Source organism: Amphiura filiformis, chromosome 6 (assembly GCF_039555335.1).
Source record: "Amphiura filiformis chromosome 6, Afil_fr2py, whole genome shotgun sequence".
NCBI classification, from domain to species: domain Eukaryota; kingdom Metazoa; phylum Echinodermata; class Ophiuroidea; order Amphilepidida; family Amphiuridae; genus Amphiura; species Amphiura filiformis.
The window spans coordinates 32,730,135-32,753,240 of record NC_092633.1 but is presented as its reverse complement, the minus strand read 5'-3'; the positions used below and the strand labels follow the sequence as shown (position 1 = coordinate 32,753,240).

General features: G+C 36.9%; 1 protein-coding gene across 2 annotated transcripts in view; it reads right to left on the bottom strand.

The window, feature by feature from the left end:
- LOC140155301 (myelin regulatory factor-like) overlaps nucleotides 1-22,034 on the bottom strand; it is a 137,026-nt gene extending 114,992 nt beyond the window's left edge. For both annotated transcript variants that reach the window (XM_072178076.1, XM_072178078.1), the window contains exons 1-2: nucleotides 21,851-22,034; nucleotides 5,931-6,015 (exon numbers count right to left, since the gene is read on the bottom strand). In XM_072178076.1, the coding sequence (XP_072034177.1) occupies nucleotides 5,931-6,015; nucleotides 21,851-21,893 (128 nt within the window). In that variant the 5' untranslated portion in view covers nucleotides 21,894-22,034. The remainder of the gene's footprint in view (nucleotides 1-5,930; nucleotides 6,016-21,850) is intronic.
- Nucleotides 22,035-23,106: the final 1,072 nt, after the last annotated feature.

The window sequence follows — 23,106 nt, the reverse complement described above, 5'->3', positions numbered from 1 at the left end:
AGGTCTATCACACAGTAGACACTAATTGGTTATACTAGCTCCCAATATGGGTAATATGAATATCGGTTATAGCGAGAGTTATATTACCATGTTATCTCAATTTGTCCCGTTTTTCAATGTTATTTTGAGTCACATTTTCATATCAGAAAGGTAAAATTTCAAGAACTAAAAATGAAAATAGGGTAAAGTATATACTGTTGATCAACAGTTAAATCACAGTAAAATCATTTGGCAATGTGATAGGGATAACATGTGTGTCAGACATAAATGATATTGTTTTGAAATAAAAAAAATGTTTTGCATGAAACTGTTCAAATAGACATTCATAACTTGGTGAATAACAGGCTCTCTTTCAGATAATTAAGTTAATTGTGTGGGGGTGCTGAACTAGGCCAGATACAATACCCTTCCAATGCTCTGAATTGGCAATGTAAACATACACATCACTCTACGCACTCTGCCTGATTATACATCAAATAATAGAAATCTCAACTTTAATATGTATGTACATACAATGTAATACATTGAGTTACTTCGATTGTGTACAGCGATGGCAACTGAATATTTGGCAAATTATAATAACATGCTCCCTAGGTTTGTTGTTTTTAAAGTTTCTTAAAAAGAGTTTCTTAGGGCATCCATTTTGCGACGGTTTGTCTGAAAAAATTACTTCACGGATAATGCTAACCACAGGCACTAAATGAAAATGTATTTAGAATTCCTTCATGTTACACAACTATGGATATCATCATCATGATTTTTTTATCAACTTTAATATCAAATCTCCATGAAAATGATTCGTATAAAATAGTTGCATATTAAGAGGGTGGGTGGGGGGAGGCAGCAGCCCTCGAATTAACCCACGGCACCGACGGCATATTGCCGTGGGTGCCCACCCCCACTGCCGTAATGCCCTCAAAATATGTCCTTTACCGACGGCAGTCACTTGCCGTGCCCTCTAATGAAGTTGCCGTTGGTGCCCTAGCCCTGCCCCTTCATTATAAATCATTAACAAGTACTGGTTAAAACCCCGAAAAATTGTGGAAAATTATATCGAAAATCTTGAACACGAGCGCTATTTTGAGCATCGTAACCCAGCTATCAATCACAGTATACACAATAGTTTGTTGTGAATTAATATTCATTACCCCTACGTAAGCTTACATATTCAGCCAATCACATCGGCTTTTATACATTATCTGGTTGCTAGAAATCAGACTTCATTTTTTCGATTGGTCAGAGAAATACCTTCAGCGTACTATCGACCAATCAGAAGCGCTGTTAGTAACTAAGCTAAGCTTCCTCGTGTAATGAACAAAATCCGGCGCTGGGCAAATCAATTGATCTCTCGATTAGCAAACATTGACTTCCCATTGCAAATCGATGGCAACACCCTTCCGGTATCGTCTTATCTTGTATATGTGAGCCCATCTCTAGATATGTTTTTAACAAAATAGTTTTTATCCCGGCGAATTTGATCAATATCATTACCGAAGTTAGGCCTACAGCTGTTTCATCGCTGTTTCGAGTCAGTTTTGCAGCTCAGAACTAGAGATCGCAAAATTTAAGTGAATTAAACTGCATGTTGATTTTTGATTGCTTTGTATTATTTAAGCAGGTTTTTTGAGCAATTAGGTTAGTTTTAGTGTAAAGTTGAGAGTCGAATTTTACTTTGGTGTCGAATTCAGCTGACAGTGACAGCAATGCATCTATTCGCTTTTGAAAAATTGCCTTGGTGCCCTTCTCAAATTTTCAACAGTTGCCGTGATGCCCTTTTGAAATATTACAAATTGCCGTGTTGCCTTGCCTTTTCAAAAAATCCAAGGCAATTATCAACTTGCCCTAAAAAAGTTGCTGTGCCCCTTCAGATCCTTAATTCGAGGGCTGGGAGGCAGTCAATTTGACAATGGACATCTTCAAAGAATTTAAACAAATACCCAAGATGAATTGAATGGCCAACAACAAAGTACATCAAACCAAATTTTCTTGCTTAGGGGTGTAAAAGAAGTGATTACTTGTTTTGGGTAAGAAATTGATGGAACTAAAGCTTGATTATAGGGTTCATTTTCAGTTTGACACAAACACTTGTTTACCATACTTTTTGAGATCCCTCCCCCTACAAACAAACAAATTACAGTGCACCATTTTTCGGGTGGTGTAATTAACACTTTAATAACATCGGTCAGAGAAAGAAACAGAATGAGTGATAAAGGAAGAGAAGAGCTAATGGTAGCCATCTCCAATCAGTGATCAACATCCTTCATCTCCAAACAGCTGTAACACTCAAAATTTTTACCAAGTCATGCTCGTATTCTGACAACCCCCTCCCTAGAAATGCCCTTTCCTCTCAATCCCTAGGGATTACTTAAGTAGCCTGTGAGTCCCTTGTAGTTGCCTCAACTTCAAGGTCACTTTAGTAATGACAGGTAAATCAAATGTTGCGAGGAAAAAGTTGCGATGCGTGCAATAATAATTGTCAAACTTGAAGGAAATTGGGCTTTCCTTTATTGGAATTATATTGCTTGTGATATGTACATCAATATATATGATAAGTACCGCTTTACATTCTACATGTAAGTGGTGTTTAATATGTAATAACTGAATTGTATACGATTTTTCACATTTTAAAGAGTTTTTCACTTGTTTAGATATATGTGCATGAAAAAATGTAAATGATGCATGAAAATAGACAATTGAATGCCGACTAAAGTTGCTATCAGTGCTCATGGATGGAGTACTGTGGGCTAAATTACTACGAGGGGGTATCAAAAAGTTTTTGAAATCACCCAGAAGTGAAGGAGCTATATCAATGAAATTTTGTCTGTATAATCACTGGTCCTTATGTACATTATGGTGCAAAAATTGTCACATCTTAAAAATATGTCTACTTTCTGTCTACGGTAGCTTATGGTGATGATTGACCGTCATATGATACTGTTGCTTTTTGGAAAAGGAATTTCTAAACTGGCCACATTGTCCGTAAGTGATGATGGACGTCACCTTCTTTGCTCATCTGTGAGGGACATGTGGCCAGTTTGACAATTCCTTTTCCAAAAAGCAGTGCCATATGATGGACAATCATCACCGTAGACAACCTTCCTTTCATCATAGATTTTCTGGGCACTGTAACCCTTCATATGCATGCAGTGTTTTGGCCTATATAAACAGGGTATAAGAGGTTACTTTACTTACACATGTGTATTGAGTTGTGTACAAGGCAACCCAGGGACTGACTGAATGTTTGTGAGTACTGTTGCTCACTAAGTGAAGAAACTTTGAAAGGACATGGCCACTGGATACAGAATCACACTTTTGTAGAGCACGGCTCGAGTATATTACCAAGGAATCGGTAAACACATTTTCAATGCCCATTCCGGGATCATTCACCGAGTGTGACCAATTAAAAAATGTGTGTTTTCATGAAATGTATACCACTGACCACTTGAATTTGTAAAACCAAACATTGTAACATAAATAATTTTCAACATATCAAAACATCACAACCGTTCATGTCGAGCTCTCTATATAAATAGCTGATTGGGCTATCCCGATGAAAATGGTAAGCTTTGTAAGTGTCCCAATCCCTAATACATGTTAAATTTTTCATTCCTAATGATTTCCCCTGGTGCCTGCCATCCTCCTCTGTACCTGGTACAGAGTATATTGTATAGAATATTTTTTCATCCCTGTACCTGACGAGGTGATCATGTTTTAACATGTTCTATATACAATGGTACACAACTTTGTTGTAGCCTAGAGGTGCATTTCGACATTGATCCAGAAATCTCCAAGACTGGGACTGTCAGCCAGCTCCTTGTATGGAAACTGGGAAATTTTAATAGGAAGGAATTGTGGACTTCTGAGACATTTCAGACAAATCTTGATTACTTTCTTGGAAAAGAAATATATTTACAGTCTTGATGAGAATGTGCATCCTAATTACATGTATTTATATTACCAGAAAAAAAAAAGAAATCATTAATATAATGGTTCTTGTTTTTGATCAAATCAGTAATTGTGTACAAGAGCTATCCAACTAACTTGATGGCACGGAAAAATGCAACTTGTTTACATTTTGAGAGTGTACACAGCGCAAAAACAGGTGTGGGGTTCTGATTCAATTGTCTCACAATCATAACAATTAAATTATGTATCGAAACGTTGGCGTTCATGAAGGAACACAACACTCTGCGTATATCACTCATCTACTTGTGTGGATCAGAGCAAGAGTGCCATTCTTTTCTGAAAGGCAGTGTAAATACATTTGTAAGGGCACCTCATCATCCCAGATCACCAACTTTGCAAGCTGAGGGTTTGGAGAAGTGTCCATTACATATTAGTAATTTCTTGGTGTTTTTATTTTAGAGATTAGTGATTAATTAGTGTTGTTTATTTTGGTCAGGTGTTTTTGTTGCTGCTATTGTTTTCATTTTTTAGAAACTGGTAATTAAGACTCTCCCTCTTAGGGAACAACCCAAAAGTTCGATGAAGCCCAATAAACAAAAGTCCTTTCGTTAGAAGGCTAACTCCCTCCCCCTCCCCTCTAACATAAGTGCCAAATATCAAAAATTCCAACCCGTATTTATTGGCCACAGGGCCGTCGCTATGGAGGGGTGCGACATTGCTAGTATATTGATCACGTTTAAGAAACAATAATTCTATTTTATTTTGAAATATTTTTCTTCATAAAAAATGAGGACTTGCTGGATTTTCAAATAAAAAAGAATCAAAGTGCGGTACAGCTGCTTTAAAAATGAACTTACAAGTTGCAGGTTGCGAGTACTGCACTCTATATTTATTTGAAATCATTTTGAAGCAACCACTGTAAAATGTTAATATCATACTTCAGAAAATACTAAAATTTTACAATTATATATTAAATCTTTAAAAAAAGATAAACTTTGACCGATGTTTTAACTACTTCTTTACAAACGTAATCAGACTTTTTGACCCCCCTCCCTCCCTAACGAAAAGGACTTTCGTTTATAGGGCTTCATCGAACTTTTGGGTTGTTCCCTTAGACAAGGGTGTTAATTAGTAAGTATGTCTCCACCAGGAGCCACTTCATTGAACTAGGAGCTACTATAAGCCCAAAAAAAGGCTAGTCCAATTTAAAATTAACAAAAGTGGCACAAACCATATTTTAAAATTACAGTACTTACCTTTATCGAAGGGGAAGTTTAGTTCCAAATCTTTCATAATTTCAAGTTGTTGAAATCATGGGGGACAATTGTGGAGGATCACAGCCACGAGCCACTTTTCTACCAAAACGTGTCTCCTGGTTCATGTTGGTTGAAAGCAACCAGGAGCCATATTTTTCATAGGAATGGCTCATGGCTCCCACTTGTTTTCACCATGTATGAGTTTCCACTAGCCATGTGTTCAAACAAATTTCTAGGGCGATTCATGTAAGAACATGTAGTGTTGATAATTATAATATTAATATGATTTCAAACTAACATAGATGCAATATATATATAACAAAAAAATAAGATTTTTTAAAACAACTTAAATAAATGCAGTTTTTTTCCAACTCTGGCTGACTTTAACCCTCTCCACGCGGGTGTCAACTGCAGACAACAAGTTTAAATATTTTTGATAATTCAAAAAATTCTGAATACATTTTCAATTTCATGACCATATTTGGAATAAGCATGAAAAATGCATTACAATGAGTACAAACAAGTCTAGCCTAGCATCTATTTACTGAAGCCTAGTATTGGTTTAGTGGTTCTTAAGATAGCTCTTGATATTTTGAGAAAACATCTCAAAACTTGGACTTTTTATGTTGAAGCCTACGGCTAACATGCAGAGCTTTATTGATTTGGTTACAAAATATACAAAATCTAATCATTCCTAGACAGCATAAGTGTGTACTCACACACACAGGTTATTGGGTGCAGACAGGCAAAATACTCATGAATACTTACAAATCATTTTCATCCTGAGTGATAAATTGTTCTAACTGTTGGAAATCCAAATCCAAATCCAATGTATCGTCGTCTGGGGAATCCGCTGTAGACAGAAAGACAAGAGTATTAAGACTCCTCAATTAATGAGTTCTCAAGCTGCATAATTTATACAAAATCTAGGTTTGTAAGATGGCAAAACTCTATTTCAAATTGTGTTACTTTAGTTTAGTATTATATTTGATGAGAATAAATGCATAGTACAACGAATCCAATAAAGTTTTCTGACTCCGCACACAAATGCAGATCATTATTAATGTTATCAAATAATAGATTATCAATAACAATGCCATCAGTAACTACTAATGAGAGCATTGAGGTCAAACATGCCCTTCATTATTATTGTTACGCGGTATATGTAACAGGTACAGGTGTATATGTGAAATTATCATCATGTCATGATCAAAGTCCACGTTGTGCACAACAAACACGATTAAATCAAAATAAATGGTACTTAAACTCTAAAAATAATGTTATTGACAGGCAATTTATCAGTCAAATCTAGTCTGTAAAGTAACAGTTTTATAATATGGAGTTAGGGACGTATTAAAAGAAAGGGGGTGAAAAAGTGAAAACTCTTAACAAAAATACACATGCATGTACCTTTTATAGGATATAAGGTAATGGGGCTACGCATCCTGCACAAGATGACAAGAACATATAAAGACAATGGGGAATGATTGCTCACTACAAGAGGAAACTGAATGTAAGAAAGAAAGAAAGAAAGAAAAGAAAGAAAGAAAGAAAGAAAGAAAGAAAGAAAGAAAGAAAGAAAGAAAGAAAGAAAGAAAGAAAGAAAGAAAGAAAGAAAGAAAGAAAGAAAGAAAGAAAGAAAGAAAGAAAGAAAGAAAGAAAGAAAGAAAGAAAGAAAAAAAAAGAAAGAAAGAAAGAAAGAAAGAAAAAGAAAGAAAGAACAGTTTACCAACCCAAAGTGTTACAATTAAACAAGACAACAAATAAACACAAATCCCGTCCGTCTAGTGATCGGCACATTCCCTTGCTCTTTTTACAAGGTGGGTTGTGTGCCGGTGGGATTTGTGTTTATTTGTTGTCTTATTTAATGGAGTACTACACCCCTGGCCAATTTTGTGCCTATTTTTGCATTTTTCTCAAAAATTATAGCACATTGGAAACAAGTAATATATTATAGGGGCAAGGACTACAACTACTGTACTGAAAATTCAGCAACTCAAAGCAAGTAGTTATTGATTTATTGATCAAATATTGGCTATCCCTTCCTTCCTGCACCTTTTTAATTAATATATAATTTCAAAATGACTGAAGATTAGGTAAAATTTACTAAATGTGAATGTTATAAAAATTGATTTGTGTTTCCTGAATAATTCAGGAGTAAAAATATTCAATAAATGATTTGACATTACTTGAATTGGTACTCTAGGTCGGTAAACATGAGTAGAATTCAATCTTTCCCTAGAGATGTCTTTTCAGAGGGCTGATCTTTCGGTATTCAAGCGGTACTCTAGCGAGTGCCATCTTCAGAGTAACTAAATAAACAGGATGATCTGCCTTATATACACTAGGGGAACTGTCAAGAGGACATGTCAAAGTGATGGACAGGAAGTATCCTCTGAAAAGGACTTCCCTAGGGAAGGATTAAAATCCTACAAATGTTCAATAAAATAGTTCAATCACAGGTGACACAACCTCCCCCCCCCCCCACCCACACACACATCCACTGTTGATTTGAAATACTCACACACACAAAACATCAATGTTGTATTAGAATCAACAAATATGAATGTTGTTGTTGTTGTATCAAAACAAGAAATACCTACCGGTATCTGAAATTTCACCACAAACTTAACCACTTTGACAAAGCTCTACACAAAGGAGTACCATTCCCTGAACGTGACATGACTGACAAAAATTGTCAGCTCATGATGGTTCAAATCATCCAAAAATCCCTCTATTTCTTGAACTAGTTTGGAAACAGCCAAAATTATGTAAGCTGCTTAAGGTATTTAAATTACATTATACATAAGTGGTAATTTTAGTGCACTGTTATTTTTCGTGATTTGGAGTCAGAGAGAGATTTTCGCCATTGCCCAGTCCGGACCTATCTAAAAGGGGCCTACTTGTAATACATTATGTCATATATTCGTGAGGTGTTAATTTCGCATTTAAAACTCCATTCAAGAAATTTGCAAAAATAAAACCAAGGCTCAAAAAATTTACCACCTATTTTGATTAATGACTGGCTTTATGGGACAGCATACTAATATGGTCAAAAACCATGGTGACCCATTCCATGTCAACTCCAGGGATGTGCACAGCAGCACCTCTTCAATTTTTTTCTTTTTCTGTGTGGTGGTAGATATTGATGAGAAAGTAAAATTCCGAAAATTTGAGCTTCACACGCTATTTCGTTTTCCCGTGGCATCAATTTGAAATTTAGTCATTAAGTCATTATACATGCGAAATCAAAAATGTGTACAACTCTATATGGAGAATGCAAACCTTACTGATGTATTGAAGCCATCGAGACCCCAAGCCAATATCTCTCAGAAATGTTATCCAAGGACATATTTTCAACATACCTGAAGTTGATGGTGGTGAAAAATGTCTGACATTGGTTTTCAGGGGGGTCAAAATGTACAAAAAATGTACAATTGGGGTTTTGCATGGGTAATATCTCAGCTAAAAATATTCTAATAGGCTCAATATTGGTTAAGAGTAATGTCCTACCACAGGGCTCTGGCTAGCAAAAAATGGACAATAAAATTATTTTTACTTTTGGAGTTTTGACCCCCCAAAGTTGGTCCTGGATGGACGAAGTTGCATTTTGAGGGCCCTATATCTTTTAAAGTAAAGGAGTTACACGTTTTCTGATGCCAGATTTGAATTATACACAAATAAGTACCCCAGGATACATACTTTTCAAAGTTGTAAATGGTTCCCTTTATACATTTATGGACCTCCAAACATCGTCTTTCGTGTTGCGACACATTTTTTACGCTGACCCACCTAAATTTCAAATTGATGCCACGGGAAAACGAAATGTAGTATGAAGCTCAAATTTTCGGATTTTACTTTCTCATCAATATCTACCACCACACAGAAAAAGAAAAAAAAATTGAAGAGGTGCTGCGGTGCACATCCCTGGAGTTGACATGGAATGGGTCTGGTGAACTTAAAAAAATGGCAGAACATGGAGTACTGTACACCTCAGCCACAGAACATACATGTAACACACTGCACAGTTGAAAGGATCTACATAGGGGAAGGATATCATTTATAAATCAAATACTATTATTACTAAATCTAAATGATTAAGTCAATAGATGACAAAGTCATCACCAACCCATTTTGTCAATAGGGAGATTCAGCCTACCTACGACTGTCCCTAGGGCCATAACAGTCCCAGTTCACCAACATCCTAAAACTATGGTGGGATTCCATACACCCCTGATAACATGATAGGATACATGGAAGTAGAGGATGTGATGCGCGAGTATAGTACAAATTACACGATGCCAGTATAAATTGTAGTACGCAGTAAATTGATGATACATTGCCTGCGGGCCTAGTTTACTTGCAAATTAGTAAGTGTGATCCAATTGACTGGAAACGAGCCAATTTTTACTCATCACTAGCCATCAAAAATGGAACCTAGTGACCAGTAATGGTGTTACCATGGTTACATTCCCACTAAACAAGAACATGACACAATTTCACTTGTGAGCTTTATAATATCAAGGTAAAGATTTGATAATGAGCTTGAAGATTACATAAAATTTACTTTGTACCCCAATACCCATACATGTACTTTACAAAATACACCTAATAATAATATCTGACAACTTTAGGGTCTTATTGGGAAAAAATGTATATCTTTACTAAATACGAAAGATCATAATTTTCATATGATGGACAGTTTTTCATCCCAGCTACATACAAATAAGTACATATCAATTATCAATATCATTACATAAATCAGGTTTACTTTGCGGACTGTTATGTCAAAAATGCCATTTTTTAATAATTTTTCATATGTAACAAATTTCAAAAATCAAAATTATTAGATATCAGAAGGATTCCTTGTATTTAGAATACAATTTGGTGTGTCTGATGTGCTCTCAGGTCCCACAAAAATACTGTGCAAAAGTCACTTTCCGAGCCGTAAGTACCTTTGATAAGTAGAATTTAAACTAAGGTTTGATTTATCAAATCACTAAGCCTTAGTAACTCTATGCACATTATAACTCGCATTAGGGTGCACTCATCGTTCCAGCTGATCAATCTCCATATCAGGCATGGAGAGCGCAGATCAAGCAGGGTAGCATGGCAAAACAGCAAAGCTTCCATGCTATTAGAACATACATGGGTAAGGCCCTGGCCTCGAGGATGTTTGGGAGGTTCCAAGGAAATACCCCTACAACTTAACTCCTGAAAAACGATACTCGGAATCATAAATCACATTTTTAGTGATACTGCAAAACATACCCATGGGTCCACCTAAAAGATTTTTACATGTTGTTACTAATAACACAGATTGGGTGCACAAAGTGTGTTATAAACTATGCTTATGGTTTTGTTTTGTAAAATAGCCTATAGACAAAAATAAAGTAATAAAACATTTTGCAGGTCCCAAGGGAGGAGACCTACATTCAAGTTAACAAATAAAGGACACATATTACTAATCTAATCTATTTTGAATAGATCTTTTGCACTTGGTACCTACTTTTTAACATGTTCAAGGCAATAAATTGTTGAAGACAAGCAAAAAAAGTACAAGATACATGTCTTGCAGCTAATGAAAGCTGATTCCCTGTTTCCTCTTACACATTTTCGGAGGAGGTAATGATTACATGAACACTAAAAAAATACTGAAATTCTGTTCCAAACCAATCAATACAATGGTGATCTGTAAACAGCAGTTGGTTTTTGAGGAGCGCAGGCGCTCCTACAGTGCACCTCAGAGCATAGCTCGTGAGCATTAATAACAGCGCTCTTTATTTGGAATTGTTTGAAGAGATTATTTATTTACTGAGCAAAAAACAAATTACGCTTATTTCAGACAAAATGTCAAAAATAAATACTCCAAGAACTGTATCACATCAATCAATACCAATCTGTTGAAACAGCATGGTAAGTAACTAGTAAAGGCTCTGCGAACGAAATAGCACGACAACTGACTTGAGACTAATATAACAAGTTATATCGGGTCATCTCATCATTCCGAAAATACAAGTGCGAAGTTCGTCTCTCCACTAGAACGATAGACAATGCTCGTAGGCATGGTTCGGGGAATGCACATACAACCATTTTGTTTTCAATTTGTGTGCGTGTTTTGAAGATTGGTCAATGTACTAATGGCTGGGTACAGTTATTGCTGTGGAAATTCTAACTGCACAGTAAACATTGTTAAAACAAGTGAGATTTAAACTTAAAGGACTAATTGTTGCCCTTTCTAGAGATGTTAAAAACCACCCATATATAACATTATCGTCTCTTGGATTCCATAATGACTACTTAGCCACTGAGTGAATTCACTCAGCAAACCAAACATTTTAGCACCTTTCATCAAATTGAGCTTCTCAAAAATCGCAGGAGAGTGATTTTGAGAAGCTCAGTCAAGTTCCCCAACTAAACCAGGAGTATGATTATATTGATGGAGCTCCACCAAATTCTAAATGTGAAGGCCTGTGTAAATGCAAATTACACTCACAAAAAATATTGCAATTTGGCCAGAAGATGCTGGTTTATTTTGTAATTAGCAGAGCTTCTTATTTCTAATTAACATTATTCATTGCTTGATGTTTTTATTCAATTAAGAGGTACAGTTCAATAGACATAATTAGCTAAGGGCAGTGGTTGAATGTGGTATTTTTGTCACAAGGTGGACATATGCTTTGACATGTAGTATTGATTAACAATGAAAAGTCAGATGCAATGTTGGGATTTGGGAAAGCAACAATTTTTAGGTTGATAGAAATTATCTTATTTTTTATTATTGTTTCCTATATATCAGGCCCATGCGCAGGAGAGGGAAGGGTGAACTCCACTGTCCGCACAAACAAAAAAAGTGCAGCCAATATAATGTCCACTTTTCTGGGTAACAATGTCTAAAAACAGGGTAACAATGTCTATAAAGGTCCAAATTAGGGGGAGCAAAATCCACTTTTGCATGAAAGCTATTTGGGGGGGGTAAGGTCCACATTTTGGAAATTTCACAACCCTCGCTTCCCTGTAAAAGAAAAAGGACTGCAAATGGGCCTGCTAAAATGGCAATTTACCAACATACAAAAGCGTTATTACTTTCATGTTACCTTTGAACAATTCCTAACAAGTTGACCTAAGTCACCCTGAACACCACCATTGTACAGGGTGTATCAAAATAAAGTATACAGTTTAAAAAATGCCACTAGAATTAGATTAAAAAATATGAGGTATTTGGTCAAAATAATTTAGTTGATAGTTGAAACAACATCTTCTCCTCCCACACCTGTAAAATCACTGTCGTGTGACCATTACTAAGGACTCAGTCGCTATTTTTGTGAACCGTGTAAAAATGCAGTTGCGTGAATCTATCATAGGAGTTCATCTGGGACCAATCTAAACCATACCTGAAGTAAAAGTTGGGGCTTAATGGGTGACATTGATTTTCAGGGGGGGATCAAGTTATGACTGAAATAATAAATTGTCATTTTTGATCAGCCCCAGAGTAGCTAATTGAGCTCATATTATCTACCAATTCCAAAAATATTTTTTATTTCTGGGCAGAAGCCCCAGAGTATGGTTCATTTTGGCCATTTTGAGGGCCCTATACCTTTGTCTAGAAGCAAGAAAATGAATTTGATATCGGTGATTACCTGACCGTGCACATCCGACAGACGTGAGTCCTGCTAGATTCGTTCTCTACCCCCAGCAGCGCACTCAAATTATCATAATCGTTGACCTTTACCAACCCAGTTGATGACAACTTAATGACTCCAAATGTGACCATCCAGCACAACTGAGTCCTGAAGTCGCCAATCATCATTTTTTATATATTTTACCAAAATATTCTGCTTGAAATTAGCTTTAAAATGATGTACCGTAGAAATTCGTCTAGAAGCATATATATGCCTCTAAGCGAGGGTTTTTTAACGAAAGATATGAAAGGCCAATACCCTTCTCAAAAACATTGCAATAGATTGGTCTTACAAATATACATGTTTGTACAGCCGCCTTTATCAGTAATATAGTTGTTCAAACTCCAAATAACGTTTTTGTTGAGAGTGTCTGCCTCTTGTCTCTTGTGTCAAAAAAACCTCGTTTAGAGGCATATATATGCTTGTAGACGGAATTTTACGGTATATCATATCATGTCTATAGTACTTGATTTTTAAGTAGTGAAAAATCAATAAAACAGTCAATAAATCCTTTGTTTCCTATTGTTTATTGTTTTAAAGTTCAATGGAGCATATCTCAATAGTGGCACTGGAGACATCCGGGCTCAGTTGTGGTGGATGGTCACAAATATGTAATTCCGCCCATCATTAGCTATCATTTAACCGCATCTGTTATGTAACTGGGACTGGCACACTACTGTCTGTCCAATTAACTATAGACCTTATACTGAGTAATTCCGATAAAACCCGAAGCATGAAATAATTTCCCCAATCGCGCGTGCATAAAAGTACCTCTTCAGCATCATGTACAGTGAGAAGTTTCAATGTGTAACAGGCATCATGAACTTTCGACGGTCAATATAGGGACGAGAGAGGTACTTTTGCCAAGGATACTCAATGTGCAATCAAGTGTGTGGTGGTAGCGTTGCATAAGAGACTGACTGTGGAAGAGGTAATGCACATAAACAAAATGTTCTGTAAAAAAATTTAACTGACGAAAAATTACGAACATTTGTCCATCTCTTCCATTTATAGTATCTTATTGCGAAAAACTAAGTAGCTGAGGTGTTAGCTCAATATGCTAGGGAAATATTTCTCACGATGACCCCATGTTCACATTGGCTCAATAAGCTGTATTTTCGTGCAAAAGGGTGTCGTAATTCATGACATTTCTTGTCCGCCAGTTTGGGTACAATTTGACCCCCTAGCTTACTGAATAAATAGCGCAGTTTTTCGAACTTTTCCGATCTTGATTTGAAAAGGTCTATAACTTAGACACTCGGTTTTTATTATTCATTTGAAAAAATATATATACGGTAGTAAATAGATGCATTTTGTAGGATTGTAGATTAAATAATTAAACATTTTGCTAGGCAACTCCAATCAAAAGAAACTCACTTCTTTAGCTTTAGCCATCTGGTCTGATGGCTTGATCACAAGTGTCTTGGTCCACTGCTTTTCCTTGAAACGGCTTGTTGACATTTCCGGAAGTGATGTTGTTTTTGTTTGGAGCAGTGGATCGTATACGTGATCGAGAGAGACGATACCTTCGTCGCGGTTGATTGCTTTGGCCCCCTTTTGCGGATTTGAATGGCTTCCTTATTCTGCTGGTGAATGCGTTTGAGTCCCTGTCAAGTACTTTTGCCCCTTCCCATTCAATGACGTGGTTTTCCTGAGCGATGTGGTCAGTAATGGCTGATTTGTGTTGTTCAGAAGTTGATTCTTTTCGGTTTGCTCTTGTGAATTTTCTTTCGGCTATTGTTTCAGAGTCTTTCTTGTGTTCTTTGAGTCTTGTCCCAAACTGTCTTCCTGTCTCCCCTCGTGGGACTTGTCACACCCTTTACACGGGATATTGTAGACAACGTCCTTGTCTGCTCTATGTCCTTCTTGTCCTTAGGGTGGACTAAAAGGCTTTTTAGCGTGTTGGTAGGTCGCATCGCCGTGGAGATGTTATGTTTTTAAAATTCTTTGCAGCCTCTCTGCCACGCCTGCCGTAGGGTATGACCACCATTCCTTTTGATGGAGTGTCGTCCTTCTTTTTCTCTCTCGCTTTCGGTTGCTTGTCCTTCATTTGCTGTTTAACTCTATCCAAAGACCATTTTGGATAGCCACACTCTGCTAGCGCTAGCCGAAACAATAGCCGAAAGAAAATTCACAAGAGCAAACCGAAAAGAATCAACTTCTGAACAACACAAATCAGCCATTACTGACCACATCGCTCAGGAAAACCACGTCATTGAATGGGAAGGGCAAAAGTACTTGACAGGGACTCAAACGCATTCACCAGAAGAATAAGGGAAGCCATTCAAATCCGCAAAAGGGGCCAAAAGCAATCAACCGCGACGAAGGTATCGTCTCTCTCGATCACGTATACGATCCACTGCTCCAAACAAAAACAACATCACTTCCGGGAAATGTCAACAAGCCGTTTCGCGGGAAAAGCAGTGGACCAAGACACTTGTGATCAAGCCATCAGACCAGATGGCAAAAGCTAAAGAAGTGAGTTTCTTTTTATTGGATTTGCCTAGCAAAATGTTTAATTATATATACGGTAGGTTAGAAAAAAGTCATGAAAGAAAATGTTCTAGTGGACCCCGGACCTAACAAGATTTGTTGGTAACATTTTGATATGTTTGTCTTCAATGCCGACTTTTATTCATTTATAACTATATTTCGACAATATATCGGGACCAAAGAATTATTCCCAATTTACAGGGAAGTCCATTTCAACGTTAGGGCGATTAAAATGGAAGTCATGCAGTGGAAAATGATATTGATCAGCAATGTGTAAGCCCTGCTTAAATTTGCTGATTTCTTTAGTGTGCGCGAAATGATACAATAGAGGTTGTGTGTGAAATTATTGATTGGTGCCAAAGGATTTGAACCGATGTCCTTCACCGTAATCATGGCACAGTGCAGTCCATTCAATCAAATGTTGTCATCAACCTATTTGATCGTAGTGCATTTGTTATGTGTGTGAGACGAACTGTCGTGGTAGATTGCAATCATGCTTTTATTGAATGCATTTGAGTAATATTTACGGTCATAGCAGCATGTTGTATTTTTGCATTTTTAATTCACGTAGGCCCCTATATATATATCGCTGTCGAAGTGATGATATAACAGGATTAACTACCATAGCAATAGACGAATACAATTTTTGAATAGATCGCCCTGTACTACAAGTAGGCCTGGCATTTTCGGGTAATTTTGTACCCGGGTACCAGCGCATTTTTGGGCGGGTAACTGGTACCAAATTGCAAAAAAAAAAAAAAAAATTTATTTTTCCGGTTTTGTAGTGTCGTTGGACCTAGACCTAAATGCTAGGATCATTCATGGTTGACCTAAAAAAAAAAAAAATTGAATTGTTTTGTGTTTTTAATATGAAAATTGATACTTTGTTTTCATGTCATACTCTATAAATGATATCAAAATGCATTGAATTTTTTTTTTTTTTTTTTGAATTTCGGGTACCCGGGCAGGAAATACCCTAGTAATGTTATCTCGGGCAGGTACCCGCATGCCCGCCCGAAAATGCCAGCCTTAACTACAACGTTCACGCAGTATCTATGCATTGAACCATAGATGTCAAACAAATGATCACTTGCACCTGTAAGATTAGTATCTTTGAAAAGAGTGGTATTGTATTCAATCTATGATTGCAGACATACACAGGTGATGCAAAAAACCTGCTTGTAGTGCAGAGCGATATATTCAAAAATTGTACTCATCTATTGCTATGGTACTTAATCTGATTATTACGTAACTGCAGCGTATAGTTAATGTATTTATTTCATCATAACACAACACTATTCAAAAAGACTAAATAAAAATGCACACAATAGAGGTTGTGCATATGACATATCCTCCCTTATTAGGCCAAAACAAATAGTTGTTTGGTTGCCCTTCCGAGATAAAAATTATGAGGGTCGGTAGGTTGATCCTTTTTTTTTTTTCATGTACTCTTCCTTGATTTCCCCTCCATTTTGAAAAGGCTAGTATTGACAAATGCTTGATCATATTATGGTAAAAAAAATAGTGTGTTTTTGGACTGGATTTAAATGGAAATACTTCTTGTTTTCAATCAAATATGGATTTAATAAATAAAATGAGTGAATAACAAGTATTATAAAAGTCCTTGATTCTATCTAAATTTAATGTTTCTTCTAAAAATGTGATTGAAAAAAAAAAATGACCCAAGATTTTCAAATTTTTGGGTCGGTCGGTTGATGGCAACCAAACATATTTTTTTTAGCCTTATGGCGGACTACCCAAATGCATTCAACAAAAGCATGATTGCAATCTACCGCGACAGTTCAGCTCACACACAACAAATACACTACGATAAAATAGGCTGATGACAACATTTGATTGAATGGACTGTTCTGTGCCATCCTAGCATTTACATGTAGCTTTAGGTCGAAAATTTGGGGGTGGGACTTAACTCGAAGGTGGGACTATACTCGCGTCAGTATGGTATTTACTTTATTTACTATTCGAACCTATATTAGTATATTGATCTTTTAAGGTGGTACTACCCCCTGATAAATTTTGTGACTAATTTTGCATTTTTCTCAAAAAATAACTACACACTGGTAACAAAAGTTATGTATGTATATTATAGGGGCAACGAATCCAATCACTTCACTGTAATTTCAGAGATTCAAGACAAGTGGTTCATTATTAAAATGTTAAGAAATTGAGGTACATTCTAGCGGTACCTCTTTTCTTATCATAAATAACATACCGCTTGTCTTGAGTCACTGAAATTACAGTGTAGTAACTGGATTCGTTGTCCCTATAATAGACATAACTTTTGTTACCAGTGTGTTATTATTTTTTGAGAAAGTGCAAAAATAGTCACAAATTTATCAAGGGGTGTTGAAAAGAAAGAAACACAAAGAAACATATAAAAAAAAGTCAGTATACATGTGAAATCAAAAATGTGTACAACTCCATGGAGTAAGCAAACCTAACTGATGTGTTGAAGCCATCAAGACCCCAAGCCAATATCTCTCAGAAATGTTGTCCAAGAACATATCTTCAACATACCTGAAGTTGATGGTGGGGCAAAATGTCTGACATTGGTTTTCAGGGGGGTCAAAATGTACAAAAAATGTACAACTGGGGTTTTGCATGGGTAATATCTCAGCTAAAAGTATTCTAATAGACTCAATATTGGATGTAAGAGTAATGTCCTACCAAAGGGCTCTGACTGGTAAAAAAATGGACGGTAAAATTATTTTTACTTTTGGAGTTCTGACCCCCCGAAGTTGGTCCTGGATGGACGAAGTTGTATTTTAAGGGCCCTATATCTTTTAAAGTAAAGGAGTTACACGTTTTCTGATGCCAGATTTGAATTATACACAAATAAGTACCCCAGGATACATACTTTTCAAAACGAAATGGAGTATGAAGCTCAAATTTTCAGGAATACGATTTTGGAGTGGTGCTGAGCGGCAAGGCCAGGGTGGCTTTCAGAGTCATGCTGCTCAACTGTGTGCCGCTCCGCTTGTAGTTCCAGTAACTGTAACTCAGTAATCTTTATCATTATGACATTATCTGATTACTGAGTTACAGATCGGTATATTGACATTTGTTCCACAAATAAGAAACATCACAATATGTGGGCTCATTTTGGGCTCTGAGGATGTTGCTGAGGAACAGCGATCCAATTTGACGGTATCGCATCGCAAAATGCGATGCAATTTCCATCAACTGCTATGCACTTTTCCAAAATGCACAGCTAAAAGTGCTATACTGCTATGCAAACATGTGTTTTGCATAGCACAAACTGTGATGCAAAAAAATTGACTGAATTCGAACCCTGCTGAGGAACTCTCTCAAGGACAGTTTGGGCATGCACTGATGATTTTAATCCCATTGTACCAGGGTTTGGGCGTGCAGGGTCAGAAATTCGGCGAGAATCCGAGAATCCATTCTCGCAAAGATTCTCGTCAACAAAATTGCAAGAATCTAAATGGATTCTCGTAAATATTTCAATTTATCATACAAAGTTATATGGCGAGAATCCATGGATTCTTGTAAAATTCCACTGGGAGAATCTAAAAGGATTCTCGCACTTGGTTGCGGATTTCTGACCCTGGCGTGCGTGGAAGCCGTGGATGATTTTAATCCCACTGTATTAGTCCACTCATCTTTTGGGTGGGTTCAAAATTCCCTGAGTTGGCAAAACCTGCAATCTTCATGGGAGTAATTTACTTAGTGCAAAAGTGGTCAAAATATTGCTCTGCAAAATATCTTAATTTTCATGATTTGGATTTATCATATTGAGCATGTGAGCAGCATACTACTTGTGATGTTTCTACACTGTGTAGAGAAGGTCTACAGCATCTCTGAGGTAAAACTGACAAATACAACTTCACAAGGTATATTTCTTGATGCTTGAAGTTTGGATTTCTTAAACGTACAGTGCATCCCTATGTACCGCTGCAAGACTTCAGGACAGGTCCGACTCCGTAGTCTCCGTAGATCTATGAGACTATGTCATTACATTATGTTTATGAAAGACTGAAATCTTGCTGGCAGGACTAGCCCCGCTTGCAGACAAGTGCAAGTGGCATGATGACGCGTCACGCCGTTCAGCCGCAAGCGGCAGAAAGTATGAAACCAACATTCTACATTAACTTCAATAAACTTGATTTTATTAAGTTTTAACGTGCACACATGCTGACATGCACAGCCTCAGTCAGGCCCAGACGGGGTATAATTCTGCATAAAACCGGGCAGCCTTATTTCTATAGACCTGCTGCGCATTCAAATTACATTGTATTGCATCGTAATTTCATTTGTGTCTATGCTAATTATGTTTACACAACATGAACTCACATGTTTTCAAGCAAATTCGCCGATAATAGGTGATCAAAAGCGATCGGAATGTTACAAAAGTACAGATCGCATTCAGCTTACTTCATATGAGATGATCTTTGGAAAAATACGGCATAATTTGTCTTGGTGCTTGCGGAATGCCATGCAGTAAAATATTAAAACGTTGCGGCAATTCATGATTGACAACTAGCAATCGGCGTGTCCTTCGTATCCTCCGCTGTCAATTTCTTATCCACTCACTAATTCTCACAAAAGCTTTGTGTTGATTACGTAATGTGTGGAGGCAAATTGCAATAAGTACAATGTAATAATTAGTAGGGCGGGCTCCGAGGCGGGTTTCTTCTTCATCTTACGTAACAGTATTGTTCTCCAAAAAAACCCGAAAGCTTGTCGTTTAGAGCTCTAGCTGAAATACAGCAAGATAATGTAAGATAGTAAATGTAAACCTGTATTTTAGCTAGAGTATCTCGTCTCGAGCTAGTCAGGCCAGGGTTTGTTGAGTGACTTCCGAAGTTCTGAACCACGAGACGCAACGTCGCACAATACACTAACACTGGTCACTACTATGCCTGCCACTTCCACATACTTGTGCGTAATACGGAAGGTCGATTTGTGCCCATAAATGTTTAGGCCTATGTTAAACTGTATGTTATACAAATTGTACAGCTATCATTTCTACCCTATGACGAACCGACATACCTGTAAATCAAATAGCCCACAAAAACTGGTCATCGCTGGTATTTTTCATGAAGAAAAACGACACTTTTTACGCGAACATGTCCAAAACACGTCAGCTGACGTACAAGCCTCCCCACGCATGTACATAAACAAGCCGTGTTCATTGTTTAATTGTCACCTGCAGCTGTTACGCAAGAAAACTTTCTGCATAAAATTACCTGGGGTCGTTATCAGGCCTGAGACACACTGGCGCTAGTTTGAGGACAGTCACTATGAGTTACTAATGTCGGCACATGCAGAAAATGCGTGATGGGTCGCCATTTTGTGACTCGTGCAAACTAACACAAACAAATTATTGGACTTAATAATCTTTTCAAGTTTTAATAAAACGTGCATCTATCATGATAATATTATATTTTATTATTTTATTATTTGAATTACATAGGATATGTCAATTTTGTGTCCATGTTAATTTTTATATGGATTTACCTGTGTTGATTTTAAACTGTTGTGAACGTGGAGCTACGCAAATTGGCAGGCGATTACCCACCATGCAATGCGAATACACGGAAACGATCCAGTTGAGGATGCATCGCAGTTCCTGTTGTGTAAACCAGGCGTAAACCGCCCATCCAACCTGATGTGCACAGGATTTGTGCTGGAGGCTAGTTAATGCGCACAACCAATGCGCAGAAGAAGACCTTGATACTAGGCGGAGCTTACGTTTCACAAGAATGATTGACAGCTGTGAGTAAGTGAAATTCTGTTCTGTGATTGGTACACAAATATGGTTCTCGTATAAATGAATATATTATCCATGGTTTCAAAATTAGGAACCGTTACTTCCACAGAGCCATAGGGCTCTATGGTCTCTACTCATCATACACGACCGTAGAAGATCTGGCCAGCGACGCCGCTTGCCAATCAGGCTAACTATTTGTGCGGCGTGGCCTCTCATCCTTTTTATTATCTCTGGTCTTGTCACGCTGGTAGATTCGCCCACCTGTGATTACTGACCTGGATCTGACAGAAGATTGTGGAATTTACGATTTTCAGCAGCAGGATTTTATGAAACTGCCAATATTTGCAAGTATTCTGAAGGATCGGTAATAATTAAAATATTTTTCATGGTGTCGGTAGTGCAAGTTGAAGTTAGTGAATTTGTGGTTTTGTATGTTATGTGCAAGAGTGTTTTCAGGAAGCGTAAATAGGCAGGCCGTTATGCTAAGCTCTCCATGTTATATGCAAGTTCGGCGACGAACTGGACACATCACACGGTAGTGTGATGTGTCCAGCCTGGATATAGGTCACTACCTATATCTACACGTGCTAAGCAGTGTATGGGGGTGACCGTCATCATTACAGTGTCATGTGTTATTGTACGTACAGTGTTACTGTTACTCACTGATGCATGTTGTTGGTATGCACTGCAGTACATGTAAATGTATTGGGAGTGATCGCTAGTGCCATTGGCATCATTGGATTGGCTGTTTTACTCACCGAAAAATTGTCGAAGCGCCTCATTTTCATTAAGTACATCCATGAATGGATCCTATAGAATTAGATCAAGAAAGAAATCCGCATGTCATTTCTATTTTCTACATAAACAACACATAAACATGATAAACTATTAGTTACGATAGTTTAACAACATTCCGAAAACTCTCAGTCGCCATCTTGAATAATGTTGTCTCAATCAATTTACATAAAATATCGATTTATCGACTAACGTCATCGGCAAAGTAAATTCACTCGGCGAGGCAGGTGCGGCGGCGTCTATCACTTTTCACGGCAGCCAGCCCCAAAAGCAGTCTTGGATCTTTACTTGTGACTGAGTTTAACAAATCATATCAAAACTATTTTCCTCCTTGCTTACATTATTTTGAATCTCGATGCTGTACATCAGCTTACATCGACATTATGCAAATAGATCTAAGATTAAAAAATTAAGTTAAAATTGTAAGCTTGAAAAGAGTTTTGAAAGAAAAATTACGAACAATTTCGGAATAGGCCTACAGGCCTACCCCTTTGTTTTTCAATCTCCAACTTATCATTCCTTCCTCTATGAATGCCATGAACAAATTAACCAAGGAGAAATTACTCAATCATGCTCCAGGAATCACGCAAATCAAGCTTTTTCATTGCATTGGCCTTGATTTTCAGTTTTATTAAGGGCTGGGGTATGAACGTTTGGACAGTATTTATTTTGGGACATTAGAGCACATGAGACATATCGAATTGCATTCTGAATATGAAGAATGTCATTCTGATATCAAATAATTTTGATTTTTTGAAATTCGCAATTAAATACACATTTTATGGCAAATCATTAAAAATTGATATTTTTGATATTTAACAGTACTTGAAGTAAACTTTATAAATGTGATGATATATACTTAAAGTGTATGTAGGTGGGATGAAAAGCCGACGATCAATTGAAAATTTGGACCTTTCGTATTGAAGATATGGATTTTTTTTCCCAAAACACCAAAAAAAAATTAGGTCTTTTTGGGAAAAAATCCATATCTTCAATATGAAAGGTCAAAATTTTGAATTGACCGTCGGCTTTTCCTCCATGCTACATACATTTTAAAATATATCATTAGATTTATATAATTTACTTCGAGGACTGTTATATATCAAAAATTTGAAAAATATCAAATTTTATAATTTGTCATAAAATTTGTATTATATTGTGATTTTAAAAAATGAAAATTATTTGATATCATAAAGACATGCTTCGTATTCAGAATGCA